The sequence below is a fragment of the Tauraco erythrolophus genome, chromosome 15 (assembly GCF_009769465.1).
Source record: "Tauraco erythrolophus isolate bTauEry1 chromosome 15, bTauEry1.pri, whole genome shotgun sequence".
NCBI classification, from domain to species: domain Eukaryota; kingdom Metazoa; phylum Chordata; class Aves; order Musophagiformes; family Musophagidae; genus Tauraco; species Tauraco erythrolophus.
In genome coordinates, this window is record NC_141479.1 from 18,387,158 (window position 1) to 18,404,116 (window position 16,959).

At 38.6% G+C, this 16,959-nt stretch overlaps 1 protein-coding gene across 1 annotated transcript in view; it reads left to right on the forward strand.

Annotated features, from left to right (window-relative positions):
- The window catches only part of CDH13 (cadherin 13), a 483,658-nt gene that overhangs the window by 60,828 nt on the left and 405,871 nt on the right, over positions 1-16,959 (forward strand). Inside the window, exon 4 of the mRNA XM_086620685.1 lies at positions 14,781-14,798. Coding sequence (XP_086476811.1) covers positions 14,781-14,798 — 18 coding nt within the window. The remainder of the gene's footprint in view (positions 1-14,780; positions 14,799-16,959) is intronic.

The following is a 16,959-nucleotide window of genomic DNA, read 5'->3' on the forward strand; positions in this document are numbered from 1 at the left end:
AGTCCCAGCTTTATGCATGTGGCTCATAAGCAGCTCTTCAGTGTGCCATGCTACCCATCCAGCGGGAATTTACTCAGTGAAGAGATTTCTATGCTTCTTAATTCTACCTGTAGAGCTACCAAAAAAAAAAAAATCTTTTCCATCTGTTTTCTCATTAATTCTGTGCTATGTGACATCTTCGACAGTCTTTTGCTTCCCTTTTTGTACTGGCAATTTGTTTTGGTAGAAGGTGGTCGTCCTCTGAAATAAGAAGAATGAAGACTCTTGAGCTTTTAAAATAATTATTTAATTACACTGTGGTTGTGTCTTAATTTTTCCCTGAGACCTCATCATGCTAAATGTAAGGCTGAGCAATGAGAACACCTCCTTAGAGGTTTTCCAAGTTAATTGCTCATAGCCAGCTGGATTGGGGTTTTTCTCATGGGATCCTTGCAGATACTGATAAGGATCTCCACTGATTTTGTTGCTGTGATATGGATACATGCATTTTTGGAGCTAGGGTCCACTGTTAATATATTAAAACACTCTCTTAGAATTTCTCTGAAAGGTAACACCACATGTTCCTCAATATGTTCGGGTGTTTTTCCTAATAAAAATGAACAACCTCCCTCCCACTCCAACTAAAACTTGTGTTCCCCAAAAGATAGAGCTATGCTATAAGCTTCCTGTGGCAGATCTTCTCACATGTCTTTGTTTCAGATTTGAGTTAGAGTGAATGCAAAAGTATAAATAACTGGATATTTTATGCAAAAGCATAAGTAATTCTGGATCCCTATAGAAGATGGAGCACTTGGACAAAGTAATGAGAGTGTTTTGATGAAAACATTCTCTTCTCCTTTGAAACCAGCCTGCAGTAATGTGGAATGGATTCCACTATTAATGTTGAATCTTGGCTTCACTGTCTCCTATTGCAACTTCAGCGTTATTTAAATTCTATGGGGAAAGGTTTTCATTTACTGTTTCCAAGTGCCAAAACACAAATCAAGTGGTTAGACAAGTCTGGAGAAAAGCACATCTAATTCTAGAGACAAATAGTGATGCTGAGCAGTGCTGTGTAGGCACTTTGTTATGATGTCTTCTGACATCACTTCTGTGATGCCATTTACATGCCAGGCTGTACGTGAAGGCAGATAAAACAGTTTGTTCATATGAAAGTAGTTTGGCTCAGTCCTTCAATGATGCTGACAGTGAAATGTTCAGTTTTCAATTAGGTGGAATTATGCCCAGCTACCGAGTTACTTGAACTGTTCTTTTAAAGAACCATTTGGCAATCAGCGGTGCAAGAGATTGTCCCCTGTTCCTTGTCTTCTGGAGAAGCAGGAAGGTTAGATGGGCAGAGCCTCTTATTCCCAAACATGAATTAAATCTGTTTCTTCTAACATCTTTCCTTCACTCATCATCTATTTATATCTCTTCTTGTAGGCAGAATGCTTGTGACAGGAAAAAGGTTGTAGCTAACGGGCAGCTGTATATAAACATTGTCCTGTTCCCCCTGGGATTGTACTTCTTGCAGTGCTTTGGACTTCTGTTTTGCCTTCTGCCTCTTCAACACCTCGTCACACTTTGGCCCCTTCTCAACCCAGCGGGAACATGCTGCGAGGCAGATCAGGCTCTGCTGCCCGCTGGTGTGACAGTGATGAGATGCACAAAGATGCTCACAGGGACGTTTGTCATTGTGTCAGTGCTGGTGCCTCGCTGGGTGTGCCTTTGTCTGCCCTGGCTCTGCCTGGATCTGGAGTGGGCACCTTCACAGGGAAAAAAAAAAAAACAACCCACCAAAAAAAACCTACAACAACCCCAAACCAACCCAAACAAACAAAAAAACCCACAAAAAAGCCCCCCAAAACTCCAAACAAACAAAACCCAACCCAAACCCTTTAGTTCTCTGAACCCACTCTGCTTTCTTCTTCTCCCAGTTCAGATGTTCACTTAGGATTCATCAGGGCTAATTTTTTCCCCATGTTAAATGGGACATCCCCAAGTGGAAAACTCCCAGTGAGGTGTGAACCTGAACAGCAACAGTTCTTATGTATATATTGTGAAGGAATAAACAAAAATCTGTTGTGAATCAACCTTTTACCAAGTCTGACCAGTTTTTATTTCAAATGATACTCACCAAGTAAGACTCTAATTCTGTTTTACATGCATGACAGTTATTTCTGTAGTTCCTGCTATTGTGTGGCATGAAGTCATTTCTCTTATCTTGAACTCAACATATGGAAATTTGAACTGATAATCAGAGCAACAAAACTCAGTATATTTGCAGCACACGAATCAGGAGCAGTGATGTTTAAAGTCACAGGTCACAGTGTAACTGGGTACAGATGCGTGTTTTTGAGAGGAAGGGTGGCTTTTAGCGTTTGAATATACTGAAAGTATGAACTATTTATTTTAAGCAAGTCTCCGTCCTTTTGCGATGAGTCACTGGTGTTTCTGCCCAGCCCCACCATACTGGCAGAATTAGTTGCATTGTCTGGAATGGTAGGGGAAACATTTTCAGATTTTAAAGGATAAATGGTTATGTGCAGCAGTAATGGGTTGTTGCAAACATTATTACAAATCGGGATGATTGATGATTACATTATGATGGGTTTGACTTGGACACAAATTGGGATGTTATGGTTTTGGCAGCTGAGCAAAGACCATGTGCTTTGGTTCAGAAAGCGATGTTCCCTTTTGATCAGTTCCTGTAAAGATCTGACTTCGCTTTCTAACTGCCTGAACCAATGCAAAAGATGCAAAGCAACTTTATTACTTTATATGGTCCAGATATGAAAATTGACCAAATCTGACACTTTTGTATATAGGAGAGTAGGTCTACTTAGATATACTGACAGTTTTGTAGGGAGTTATCAATATTGGAGATGTTTAAGCTGTTTTACTTGAATATTATTTTCTTGAATGGGCTTTATTCAGACACCAGTCAAAAATGGTTGGAAGAAAATACATTTGTATGCAACACAGACATTGTAGGGTGGCTAACTCATTTTCCGTACATATGCAATTCAGGTTGAGTCCCCTGAGGGTTGGGAACTTGATGAAGCAAAAATGAAATGTAAAACAACCTTCTGAACATCTTTACTACTAAGCAAGAAAGTTTTCTGTTCTTTTGGGTCATGATTCAGAATGATGCACGTTTCTAAATCCAGCAGAATGAAGTGTGCGTGTTCTGGGTCTAATGGGTTGATTATTTTTTTTTTTAATTTTCTTTTTACCTTTTGGTGTTTTTCAGCTCCAGAGCTGGTGTCATAGAAAAAGACTTGGGTTTATTTTCATTTATTATTTTTATTAATCTTTATTTAATTTAATGTTTTCAGTTGTATCTTCTGCATTACAGTTCAGTACCTCTAACTGCCTTATGTTTGTCAAAATTTCATGTTACCTTTTCTTATCATCCCTATTTGTTGACCAGATGAATGACAGCGGATGAGCATCCAAATCTAAGAGGCTACAGCTTATTGTTGGCATAGAAGAACAGAGATACGAGTTCACATTAAGTGATGGTTTGAAGCTGTAAAATCAATGACTTTTGCAGAGCCTTTCTGACTGGAAAATTGCATGTCTGTGTGTTAGAAATGCTGGCACTTGTGTTACTCAAGCCTCGCACCCACCACTATCATCCTGAGGCATAGTACTCTGTGGACCAGTTTAGTACCTCCTAGTTAGGCAAGCCTAAGCTTAGACAGCTGGGTAGTGTGTGCAAGAAACAATCTCTGAGCATCCAAGTTTAGTGGGTGTCCTGTTTCCCTCTGCCCCCCCGTAATATCTATGTTTTGCCAAAGCTGTATGTGTGACTATTGCAGGCTGAAAAAATAAATCTGGTGAAAATAACACGTGAAAATAAAAGTGCAGAACTCTGCAGCTGGGTGATTGTGTTCATCCTCTGGTTCTGTACTTTTCTGTGGTGTATAGTCAGTCTTGAGTTTGGGTATATCTGTAGATATTAGTTTCTTAGGCTGGAGATTTTAGGAATTATGAAATTCTGGATAATTTTAGTAGATCTTGAAAACAGTGTTTAATGCATAGCTCTAGAATCAGATTAGTATGTAAAGCAGAATTATACACCTGATGTCCACAACAGGCAGTGGCAACACCATTGGAGAGACGAGAAGGATAAAACACTCAGCCTAAGTGCCTAATTAATTGTACTTCAAATTCCAATAACAGATACTGTCTTCATGCAATGAATAACGTATCCTTAATTTCACATTCGGTTCTAGATGTTGAGTAATAAGAAAACCTCCTGTTGCCTGTGGATTGACTTAAAAAAAGTTTTAATCTTATTAGAGAACATTTGATTATGGACTGATTTGCTATGCATCTCAAAGAATTTGGGTCTATTCTGAGGAACGTGGGCAACTGTAAATTACCTCTTTCTCAACCAAAATATAGACTTTCATCTCTCAAGCACTTATGCATCTAGTGATTAATGAACACTTTCACTTTCCAGCAGTGACTTTATCTTGATGTTTTTGTTGTTAGGAATAAAGCATTTAAGAAACCAGTTGAGTTTCATTATGACTGTTTTCAGTAAATAAGGAAGGATAAAAATATATACCTTTTCAAAGCAGCTGAAGGTAGCTTTGTGACTGTGCTAGGAACTGAGGAATCGTATTTCCCTGCAATAAAAGAAGGTGGCTTTTTCTCAACTGCAGGAGCAGTTGAATCAGACTAAGTATATTCATGCATTTGGAAAGAAAGATAACCAGATTCTCATAAATGACCCTTCCTTTGGGTGCTCCATTACATACATCTTACCTTATTTTAGACTTTGAGTCTGTCTGTATCTGACCTAGTTCTGGCTATTTTATGAGTCAATAAAGAGAATTGGGTATTTTTTGGACTGTAGTTAATCTTTACCTGATCTACAATCTGAAAAGTCATATTAAAGAAACATCACTCTTTCTATGGATCAGAAGTCCAAAAATGGGTGAATCACGTTCTTGGATGTGCATTTGTGGACAACTGATGGATAATGGAATTTCAAATTGATGCTTGACATTAGTTCAATACTGAGATTCAGCACATACAAAGATGAAGTACTGAGAACAGTGGTAGCTTACAGGAAGTATCCCCACCAGTTCATACTGGATTCTTTCAGAATTTTACTACAATGGTTTATCTATACAGTTGCATCACTCTACTACTGTGTGAGACTCATCTCTATTTCAGGAACACAACTTCTACCAAACATTGAACGTAGCTTGAATATGAAAATTACACCAAACTAAAGACCTTTCTGAAGAAGTTCAGGCTGTATTTCCATGAAAAGCTTTGTTTTTGAACATAGCGGATTATTATTTCCGTGGAGAATTAGCTCTTGGATGCTACCACTGAAGTCTTTACTCATTAAGAATAGAATGCTTATAAATGAGAGGTGAGGAAGTTTCACTAGCAGTGTTTTTTGTATCGATTAAAGAAACACAGTCTCTCTTCAGCCCCTCCTTGAGAGGGGGGGGAATTGTAAGTAAAAGTCCACTCCATTTGTTTTAACAAGTGACTGCTGACTATGCTTATCTCATTGTGGTGTTCTCTCAATATATTTTATTCTTTAGATATATTGCAGTTAGGTTAAATTCTCTAATGAACTATTCAGCTATTCATGAGATCGCAGCTGTTAATCCAGAAATTTTCAGTAATTGATCAGGACTATTTCTGTTATGTAAAGTGACTGTAAGGTGTATCCAGCTCAATGAATCAAGTGACCTGTACAAACATACTCTGCAGCATTTGGAAGTATGGGCAAATAGAAAAATATAACTTCCACTCACCTTGTGCATATGGGTACTTTCACCTTCAAAAGCAATCTCTAAACAGGCTTTTTAAACATTTCTCTGAGAAAATTAGATGGTATGTGTTTGAAACAATCTAGCCCTCAACATAAGTTATGCCTACCTGCATTAGCAAATGTATTTTTTTCTCTCTCTATTTTTTTAAAAAACATATACCATTATCTACTACACCAGGGAGTAAAAATAAGTTAAGTAAAAGGAAGTAATGCTTAAATTCAGAACTTAACAATTAGCTTTCGCTTTGGGGGGGGGGAAATTATTGAGCACAATGAAAATACACTTTAGTGAACAAAATAATGAGAGACTTACTTACGAAAAATACAATCATTTTAGAAAACCTTATATACAGTGAGTAATAATCAGTTCTCCATAATATTAACCAGAAGGAGCACTTAAATTTTTTGACATCTCTAATCGTGGAGCCTGGGGAGCACTACAGAACATTTGCATTAAATTACTCCTCATTTTCTCAGCCCTGTCTGCCCCTTCCATAGGTTTTGCTGCCAGTATTTGTGAATTTGGCAGAAGCCTACAGATTTCATAGCTAATATTGTTGTTTCCTGCTAGGAATATCAGAGTAAGGTGCGTTATATGCTGCATGACAATTAAGGGTTGAGGGAAGTCATGCTGATTTTTCAGATGTGGCACCCAGGTGTCATCGTTTGTAGCAAATTAGTGAAACGGTGTCAAAGACACTCACGTGTGTCACTTCTGGTGTCCTGTGCATTTCTGTTAAGAGTTCAGGGGAACTGTTGTAGGAAGGAGATGAGCCTACAATTTCCACAGCTTCAGTGGCAGGAGGGATGGCACAGTCCTCCTGCCTTTGCGTGATGTGTGTGCTGCTGTACGTATGCATTGTGCTGCTTTTCATTTGATTATGCGCTTCCTTGCGTACTGCAACAAAGGCTGGGTGACACGTGTCCCCACTTTCTATTGTTGCCTTGTGTTAACTTTCCCAGTGCTATTGTTTGGGATCCCACCTTAAGAGTGGACTTTTCAGAAGTTGGCCAAGAAGGCCTTTCTTGGTCTAACTCTGCTTTCATTCCACAGGAGTTGTGCCAGTTTAGTTATATCAGCAGAACATCCCTCTCCTGGGGCAGATACAGCCCTGTAAGATTAGACTGTACCTGTGCCATGTTAGCATTGTCTGTTAAAAGCAGATTGATCTGCATCTAGCTTTTTTTACCCATTTAACCACAGTGAGTAGAAACCAATGTAGAAAGTGTTGAAAGCTCTAGTTAATTTGGGAGGATAAACTGTAGTCATATAAATATGTTTAAATGACAGGAGGATTTATCAGCATGCCTCAATTACAGTGGATTATAAAAGTCTCAGCATCTTCAAAAGCAGCTGTCCCTTTCCTCTGAAAATCAGAATTAAATATGCCTGAGAACTGTGTAGCAAACACAAAAAGCAATTCAGGTACAGGTGTTGTACACATTTGGAAGGTATCTGTGAGGCTCATAACCAAGGCTTGTTTTGCTGGCCACGATGCTGCATGCTGAGGAACCTTCCCCTGCTTAATGAATTAACAGTGTAATGCATGTTTGTTCTCAGGTTTACAACTGGAGATGACACCCCTAGGAGGCAGTCAAGTTGAGAGCATCTGGGTGGGGATTTTTGAGATAGAAAGAAAATTTCAATTAAGTGGATTGGATAAGGGCTGGCTGGGGAGCAGAACTGATGTTCTGAGGGAAAAGAAAACACTTCAAGAAAAGTCTGTTCTGAATTTTTCCCAGTAAAAATTACTATAGAACGTAAACGCTAAACCAGAAATCCTCTGAAATTGTCTAAATTCTCTCTTCTCATTACTGAAACACTGTATTTTGATTTTAAATATTAAATACTTTGGCGTTATGTAACTCAATATTAATGCAGTTCAAAACATCATTAATTTCTTTTGGCATCACTGAAATGAGCTTTAAACAGAAATACATGCTCTTAAAATGTTTTATTCTTAATAAAACTGCCTTTTCTGGTAAAGAGCTACTATGTTGAAAGCTAACTGGTCAGCTCTATTTCAGCAAGGATTATCCCATTTGTGTATTACTGGCACTCTTCCAAGCAGATTCTTCTACCAGACCCTCAATTTCCATTTTCTGATCAGCAGTGTGTGTAGAAGGTGGTGTGGTTTTTTTGACATGCATGTATTCATGTATGCTGTGTAAGAAGAGAGAATAATAAATATTATCTGTTAGGGGCTCTGTTTGTTACTTCCTCTGTTGGTACAGTTATATGAGCAACTTAATGTAGTATAGGTTTATTGTTAAAATATGCTGCATGAAGAAATTATCATATGGACTACCTTTGAGTTATTGTGGGCCATTACCTGAAGCCCCTCACCATGGAAAGACCCCCTGGGCTGAAGTAGGTAAGTTTCATCTTCCAGTTAGTGCGAAGAAGGTGTTAATATTTTAGTAGTTGCTGGGGGTTACACTGTTCTGTGACCCAGGCTTTGCTCCATGTTTAGGTTTTCCATCACACGAGAACTGTGATCTAATACTTTCACATGCCTCACTGAAGTTCAGTTCCTAAATAGGCCATTTCAATGAGAAACAACATCTCATCCTTGGCACACAGCTCAAGTCATTGAACTAGAAGGAGGAATTACTGAGGTAAAATACTTGATGCTTGTTATGTAGTAGCTTGGACCTGGATTGATCGTTGTGTTTCACTTCGACTTTAGAATCTGTCATCTTAAGAACTGTAGAATTCTAAGGTTTATAATTGCTTCTTTGGAAGTATTCCCAGAGATAGTATCACTATGATTTTAAAAAGCATCCAAAGTAGTCTCGGAAGCCACGAGCCGTATGTGTCACAAAGGACTTCAGTCTCTTGAAGAGCCCTCGATGTAGCAATTTTGGGGGAGGGAAATTAAAAATGCAATCTGAAACTTGGGTTTGCAGCTGTAATGCTCTGGTGATTTGTAACAGAGTTTGCAAAAGCAACAGGACTTCTAAGTAAACCTTCTTTTGCTGTATCGTTGTCATTTATCACAGCTCTTCAAGGAGCTCCTCTTTAGTACTTCCCAATTTCCACCTAGCCATTATGTCTCCTTACTGTGATTGTGAATCCAAAGTACAGAAGCAGCACTGTTGGATGGAATTCTCTTCTGAAAGGCTGGGAAGCTGCCTCAGGAGTGAATTACCAGTCTGATAAATTTTTTTCATCCGTGTTTCCTAGCTTCCTTTACTAAAGACGTGGTGCAGTGGGATCACTGCAGTGCCCAGTATGTGGGACTGAAATCTCTGCTAGGAAATTCAACTCTTCCCTCATGACAAAGCCATGGGAGGTAGGCTTTGTATTGGAATGGGCTTCTGAAAGTGAGCTAGGAAAAGGGAAACTCCCTTGCTGTGTAGCAGGTGGGCACTAGGAGAAGTTGTGGGTTAGTAAGCAAGCGTGGCTAAAGTATCTTGGTAACAAGTCTAGTAGCATAAAAAGGGATGGATCTATCTGTTGCTATTTAATGTGTGTACTCACTCTGTTTCAGCTCAGCAGATTGTCATCTCTGGTAGTGGATACTCTGGGTCACCAGATATCTTTCTAATGTGATTGCTGTGTCTATCCAGGGAATGTTTTAAGGCAATGAGGAAATGAAGTTATCATCAAAATTACATCAATATGGAATATTTTCATAACAGGGAGTGTTGAAATGTGTGGGGGATGAGAAGAAAATGTTTAGAGCCTGAGTAAAGACGGCATCTATTGCTGCTTTTATTTTATAAGCCCGCTCAATGAAAAAGTCCTGTAACTTTGTTCTTAATAGAAGTGAAAAATACTTCCTGTGGAGCTGCTGGTGTTTCATTATTCAATTGAGTACAGTACCTTGTTTCAAAGACTGTTCTTGCAAATGATTATTCTCTTCTTCTGTCAGCCTGTCCTCACGCTTGGGGAACCCTTACTGAGCCGTATCATTTAAAAGTCAAAAACCCAGTAAGTGTGTTTGGTTTTTTAACACTGAATGTAGTAGCAAACACTTCTCTGGCATCATTGCTTTATTCCTTAAATGCTATGGTTTCTTTTTGTGTAGACTGTGCTATCATGCTGTTAGTGCATGGAAATAAGCAGAGACTTTCTCTCAAATCCTACTTTTAAGGCTGTGAAAAGAAACTGAAAGGATTGGGACAGAAGAGAGCTTAAAGGACTCTTCTTAAGAAGGAAATTATTGAATGTGAATGTGTTGACAATGGGAAGAAATCCCAGGATTCTTATCTGTGTCCTGGAAACTAATGATCTGACCCAAGGAGAGACTTCTGTCAGTTTTACTAGACTTTGGCTCAAGTGAGATATGGTTAAAGTTGCTTTAAGTGCTCTGAAAAAGAAGGTAATTTCAAGGACTAATATGACCTCGATCATTGGTGTGCCTAAGCATCACTAATGCATAAATATGTTCTAGGTATAAAAAGATCAATTAGGCCATCTCATTCTTATTCTTTGCAGCTTTCCTGCCTCTTGTAAAATTGTACCAACAATATTAAAAACTGTTCCATGATGTAGACATTTTGAAGCATCTATTGTCAATTTAGAAAGTAGGTAAGTAAAACAGAACAGCAAAGAGGAAAGGGAAGGACAAAAACTTGTGTCACTTATTGAATAAAGTTTTCAAAGCCTTAGAACGAACATGATAGTATGTGTTTTTTTTGCTATCAGCCCTGTCTTGCTAGGATGAAACATAAGCTAGCAAGAAATATTTTCTACAGAAAATAAATGCTTGTATGAGTATAAAAAAAATTAATGGCTGTATTGAATAGTCCTTTCAGCACATCATGTATGACTCTTTATGGTACTCTGCCTTTGTTTCTGTTTATATTATTTTTCTATTGTCAGATATTACAATATTTTATCCTTTTCTATCCATTTATTCTTTTTTTTCTCCCTGCATAGAAGGTTTCGTGAAACTCTCACTTTGTGCATTGGTGTAAAATCGAATAGCCCATGTTAAGTATGTACTGTTATCCCCTGGCAAACACTGACAGATGTGCGCTTACTCTGCGCTTACTCTGCGCTTACTCTGCGCTTACTCTGCGCTTACTCTGCGCTTACTCTGCGCTTACTCTGCGCTTACTCTGCGCTTACTCTGCGCTTACTCTGCGCTTACTCTGCGCTTACTCTGCGCTTACTCTGCATGATCTTATAAATCTGATCTTTTTTATTATGAGGAAATATTTCATTGTTTGTGATCCAAACCCCATTATAGTTTCTGGACAGATTCCTATTGATTTCCGTAAGTTTTGGAATGGTTCTTAGGAGCTTTCAGTTCAAAAGCAGCGTGTGTCCGTGTGGAAAAAGAAAGCTCTTGGTGGCTTTCTCCCCATATTCCCTCAGTGTCTCTCCCTGTCTAGAGTCAAGTCACAGCCTCCTTTGCTGCTTCTGCTATCCAGAAGTTCTTTCCTATAGCTCTCTGCCTCATTGATTCTCCATCTGTTTTAATCTGAACATCTTTCTGGTGACCTATGTTCACATCTGGTGTAAATATGCTACTATTCAAAGTGTTTTTACTCTGTCAGTTACCATTTCAGGCAATGATTTATTGTAACAGGAATGATTTATTGTAACAGGAGCTGTGCTCTGTGCTGTAGAAAAGGGAGAAAATCTAGACATGGCCTCAAGGATTTCTTATGTCTTGCTTGACTGAGATTGGGAAGCACAAGGCTATGTGCTGCTAGGAGTTGTAACTGATAATCTGTCCCCCCAAATTACTGAGTAAATAAAGGAGATGGGGATCAAGCAGACAGAGGCAGCTATCTACATTTCCTCAAAGAACTTGAGCCAAACCTCATGGATATCAGTCAGAAGTCTGCCAGCCACTCGGAAAGACATTTGATAACACAAAGCAGTCTGCTGGAAACTTGACCCACTTTTTGAAGTTAGACTACAGTGCCTTAATTACAAGCCAATCCTCCTATCCTTTTGCAGTTGGAAAGACAAGGTACTTCATACAGATGAAGCACCGCATTACTGTTGAATAACAATTTTATTTTAAGGTTGTACAGATTTTTCTCTTAATCTGTCACTAGATTAACATGGGAAGGAATTGCTAGAGAATTGGTGTTTGAAAAGGACTTGGAATACAGACCAGGTGGTTAATTTGCTCACATTAGTTTGTATGTTTAACAAGGGAGGGTGCAGTCTGCAGTCAAGTCTCTGGAAGAACATCTCTATTGCTGTTTAATGTCACTGCACAGCTTTGCATTTTGCCTGCCTTGCTTTGTGCTATGGCCTTTTTTCCAAAACACTAGACAAAGAAAATAGTGTATGGATGAGAAGTGGCATATCCGAATGGCTATGTATGTCTATTACATGAATTGGTACAGAAGAAAAGGATTCATCATCGTGCTTTGATAACAAGCAAATCAGAAGCAATTACTCTTTTCTTTCAGAGAAAAGGGAATCACTTACAGTACTTCAAAATAAGAGTTTTTTTTCCCAACAGCCTAGAGAATAATAATTTTTCTTTATGTAAGTTGAGACACTACTATTTCTTTTCCATCTCACCAAGTGCAAGCCATTCGTGGTGTACGAATGCATCTCTGCACTTAAGAAATAGATTGCTGTTGAATGGGCTAAGCTGTAATGATGCCACTTCTTAAATATCATTGACTCCCGATCCAGTTGGATCAGATCTACATCTTTGTAACACATCCTCTATTCTGAAGGAGAAAATGAGTAGAACAGATTGTTTTCCACAAGGTTTTGGCAATGAGAAAATATCTTTGTGAAGTTGTTACATAGTGATTGCTCATATGTCTGAGTAACTGAATGTAGAATGAAATTCTGGATTGTCATGCTCAGTAACTGCATTTGCCATATAGCGAGTGTCTTTACTCACAGTTGCTCTGGGCAAAGCACAAAGTGCTTGGCATGGGTGCTAGACTTGTTCTAGGGCAGTGCTTTATCCTGTGTGTGAACACAGGAGTCTTAGATATGGAAAATTACTGAGAACCTACAGGCTTTCTTGAAAAAAATTGCAAAGACTCAGCGGTCCTGTGGAGTGGCCTGTTAGTTACGTTCCATGTTATAAGGAAAACCCTTCATTTCGTAGCAGAAGCACGTGGTTAAAAAAGCCTAATATCTAGATTAATATTGCTTATATATTGCAAATGGTAGCTAGTGGGAAGTGCCATGATTTTGGCTGGAATAGAGTTAATTTTTCTTCCCAGTAGCTGGCATAGTGCTGTATTTGGATTTAGTATGAGAATAATGTTGATAACACACCAATGTTTTAGTTGTTGCTAAGTAGTGCTTATATTAAATCAAGGACTCTTCAGCATCCCATGTCCTACCAGCAAGGAGGTGCACAAGCTGCTGGGAGAGACCGTAGCCAGGTCAGCTGATCCAAACTGGCCAAAGGGATATTCCATATTATATGATGTTGTGCTTAGTATATGAACTGGGCGGGTTGGCTGGAGGGTGTGGGATTGCTGTTTGGGGACGAGCTGGGCAGCAGTCAGTGGCTGGTGAGCTATTGCACTGTGCATCACTTGGTTTGTACATTCTTTCATTATTTTCTTTTCCTTTGCTGTCCTACTTAACTGTCTTTATCTCAACTCATGAGTTTTACTTTTTTGATTCTGCTCCCCATCCCACCAGGGTGGAGGAGTGAGAGAGTGGGCAGCTGCATGGTGCTTAGTGGCTGGCTGAGGTTAAACCACAATGGGAAGAAAACATGTTGCAATTGAACAATAAACAGTATGTCAAATAATGTGAATTGATATAAATAAGCAAAGACAAACATAAATCTCAATCTATTAAAAGCATTTCTACATGTAGACTTAAACACTCTTGTTCTTTTACTGTTTCTATTCCCGCATGGCTTTATTTACTTTTATTTGCTATTTTCCAATGGAATTAAAAAAACTTCAGCAGTTTCATGACAAGGGTTACTTCTTTAATACTTGTAGAGACTGTATGAAAAAAGTGTGTTATGCTAATTATAAGCACTAATACCTTCTTAATGAAATCACCTTATTGGTTAGCCCATGTTAATACATGCAACGGGGAAAGCTAATGCCTGATTTAGGGTTTTTTTGTGTGTATTTTCTTTCCCTTAGCCTTACTGCAACCCAACAAGCCACAGATACACCCATGTATCTTCTTAGACTGCTGCTGAAAGTTAGTAGAACCTCTTTCCACGTCTTTTCCTCAGTTGGCTGTAATATTCATCCTGGCTTAGCTACTCTAGCTCCTTGTCTTTCTCAGTGCCCTGGTGTCCCCCACGGAAGTGTTCCTGCAGGCTTGCTGTATCTCCAGTCAGTGTAAGTATAGCTAATCTGTAACACTGCAGTTTGAGGTTTGTGTCCTGGAAGTACAAACGGTCTACAATTTTCTTCAAGCTTTGATTTGTTGAATCAATTTTTTTTTAATCTTTTAAACAGTCTTTCAATGGCTCAGGAGTAACTTAAGTTTACCACCTTGCTCAGTACAATTGCCCTCTTTCTGTGGCTGTTATGAGACCTATAGAAGGGTAACATTACATTGGCTTCTACTATCCCCATCAGAATTACGGCAATCAACAAGGAAGCTGTAAACCCTGTGCAGAGAGAAAGCTAATGATGGAAAAAATACTCATAATACCTGTCTTTTGGTGTCAGTCCTATAGCAGTTGTTGTCTGCAAAGCACAATGGAACATCTGGAAGCAAGAACCCTACTATTCAGGTAGCTGAAATTGCATTAGCTGCTCTCGCATAAAGAACAGGATTAGAATGACAGACCTCCCCGCTGAAACGTTTGCTTTTGAATAAACTTGTCAAGTGCAACAAGGAGTGTCGTGGCAAAACTTTCCTGCTTCTGCTGTGAGGAGAGCTTCTGTTTATATTATGACAAGAGGGCTGTGTTTAATTGAGTTGCATTTTGGTGCCGTCTGCTGTAGGTAGATACAATGAGAAGGGACAAAGGGCAAGTTCAATTCATTGCTATCAGACTTCCTTTCTTCTAGCAGGAGGTAACAGTGAAATAATTACTGCGTGTTTAAAACAGGTGTGTTGTAGAAAGAATTCATTGGGGAAGTAAGAAACTGTTGCAATAGCTTCACATTAATTTATGCTCAAGATAGATTCACCGTTCTTTATGGCACAATAGGCGACCCTAAATATAATGGGGAATACAAACTAAGAAGGATAATAGAGAAGGGAGGCATCCTGCAATTCCTTTAGAGTTCATGCGTTATTCCTGCTTGCCAGAACCTGCTTTAGTGAGCATTCACTTAAGCATAACGAAAGCGTAGTAGCTTACAATATAGCTTTGTAGAAACTAGGTCAGGTAAATTGGAGATGCTATTGTAGCTTTACTCTTCATCTGTAGATCTGAAGTTCAAATAAAAAAAAAATTAAGTGTAGTTTTCGTTAGTAGCCATTGCAAAACTATCACGTGATTCAGTACATTGAAACTAAGCAAAGGTGACAAGTCAGGTTTTCGGTAATTCAGAAAGTTCTACGTAGGCAGCTTGGTTGATACTTGATCCACTTCAAAATGTGATTCCGATTTGAAACTGTTTTTGCTCCTTAATGTTACCATTTCTTCTCCCAACACTTCTTTCTTAGGTTTGGTATAGATTATACTGCAGAAAAAATATTACCAGATTGACATCCTTGGCTGGGATTTTGAAAAATGCCTCCATGGCTAGGCAGGGCTTGACTTTGTCTGCGGTACTCGGAAAGGTGTGGTTTGATCCCCAGAAACAAATCTGACACATTCATGCAATTTTCCTTGCAGGCTACAGTTTCATCCCGTAACAGGGTTGTTCAGCCTGTGTTGGGAGGTCTCACTAATGCATTGTTGCTTGTGCCAGCTTGGTGTGCCTATAGAATGCTATACTGAACTAAAGAAGGTGTTAATTGCCACTCTAATGGCATACTGAAATGTTATTAAACAGTGGCAAAAACATGTAAAAAATGGTGGTTCAGTGTGCCAGTGAAGTCAAGCTATACAGGCAACTCAATATTTTATCTGAAACTTCTGATAACTTCTAAAGAATTTCACGTTCTCTCTCTCCTCCATTTGGTAAATCAGAAACAGAATATATTTTAGATTGTGTCTTCTCTAGTTGATACCCTTCAGTTTTGAAAGATTAGTAAATGTGAACTCTATGCTAGTTTGAGTGACTTGGTTTTGCTCGATGAGGTATGTGGCTGCCGAAGCTGCAGCTCAGGTGCTTTGTTCGTGGACCCAGTTCTCCTGTATGGCCGAATGGCAGAAACATGTCCAGAGTTGCCATTCTGATGGAGACACAGGACAAGACAAAATTACTGGGTTCCAGACCCTACAGCAGCAGTTGAAATATAACTTTGAGCTGACGTGAATGAAATCATACAGTTTGGCTCTTATACCAAAAATGAAACATTGGTTTGGGAGGCTTTTAACTGCTTATTTTTGTTCAAAAATGATAAAACAAAATGATTCAATGAAACAAATGATTCTAAATTAAAAAAAGTTTTGGTTTTTTTTACTGTTCCAGTGTATTACAGTAATATTGCCCAGAGGAGGGGAAAAAAAGCACATTTCAATTATCTTTATAGAATAGTTTATCTAAGTTATGCATAACACATGACAACAAATGTCATTAATATTAACAGGATTAGATAGTTTTATATAATTTCCGCTTTGTGAAGTCTTATTTGCGTTCGTGCTTGATTGGGGAGGTGGGAAACAGTTTAATATAACTTCTGGTCCTAATTTAAACTCTGCTAGTCTCAAATGGTCTTCTGCTCTCCCATTGCAGTGCTTTAATATTGACCTACCTTAAAAATATTGACTTTGTTTTTTCCCTAGGCTTTTCATATGCAGAAAGATGGGTATCAATTATTCAGGAGAAATTTTCTTCCTGACAGAATTTTCCCTTAATATCTTAACTGAAGACAGACCTTTTAACATACTGATTTCTTGCTTCATTTATCCTTCAACTTAGGAATAGGTGTCTACTAATGAGTTAACTAAGCTAATAATTTCTAGCTTCTCAAGTCTTAACGTGCTTCTGCACCAAGTTTTAGAATGAGTTAATATTATTGTGGAGGTAAAGGTTATAAAGTATATTAGTCCTGCTGTAGTCTATCAGCTGTAGTGCAATTTCTAGTGGAAACTTGAGTTAAATATGGTTATGTATGTATTTGTATGAAATACTTTTGAAGATATTTAATAAAAGCGCACAGACCACCTGCGTTTTTATAGCTG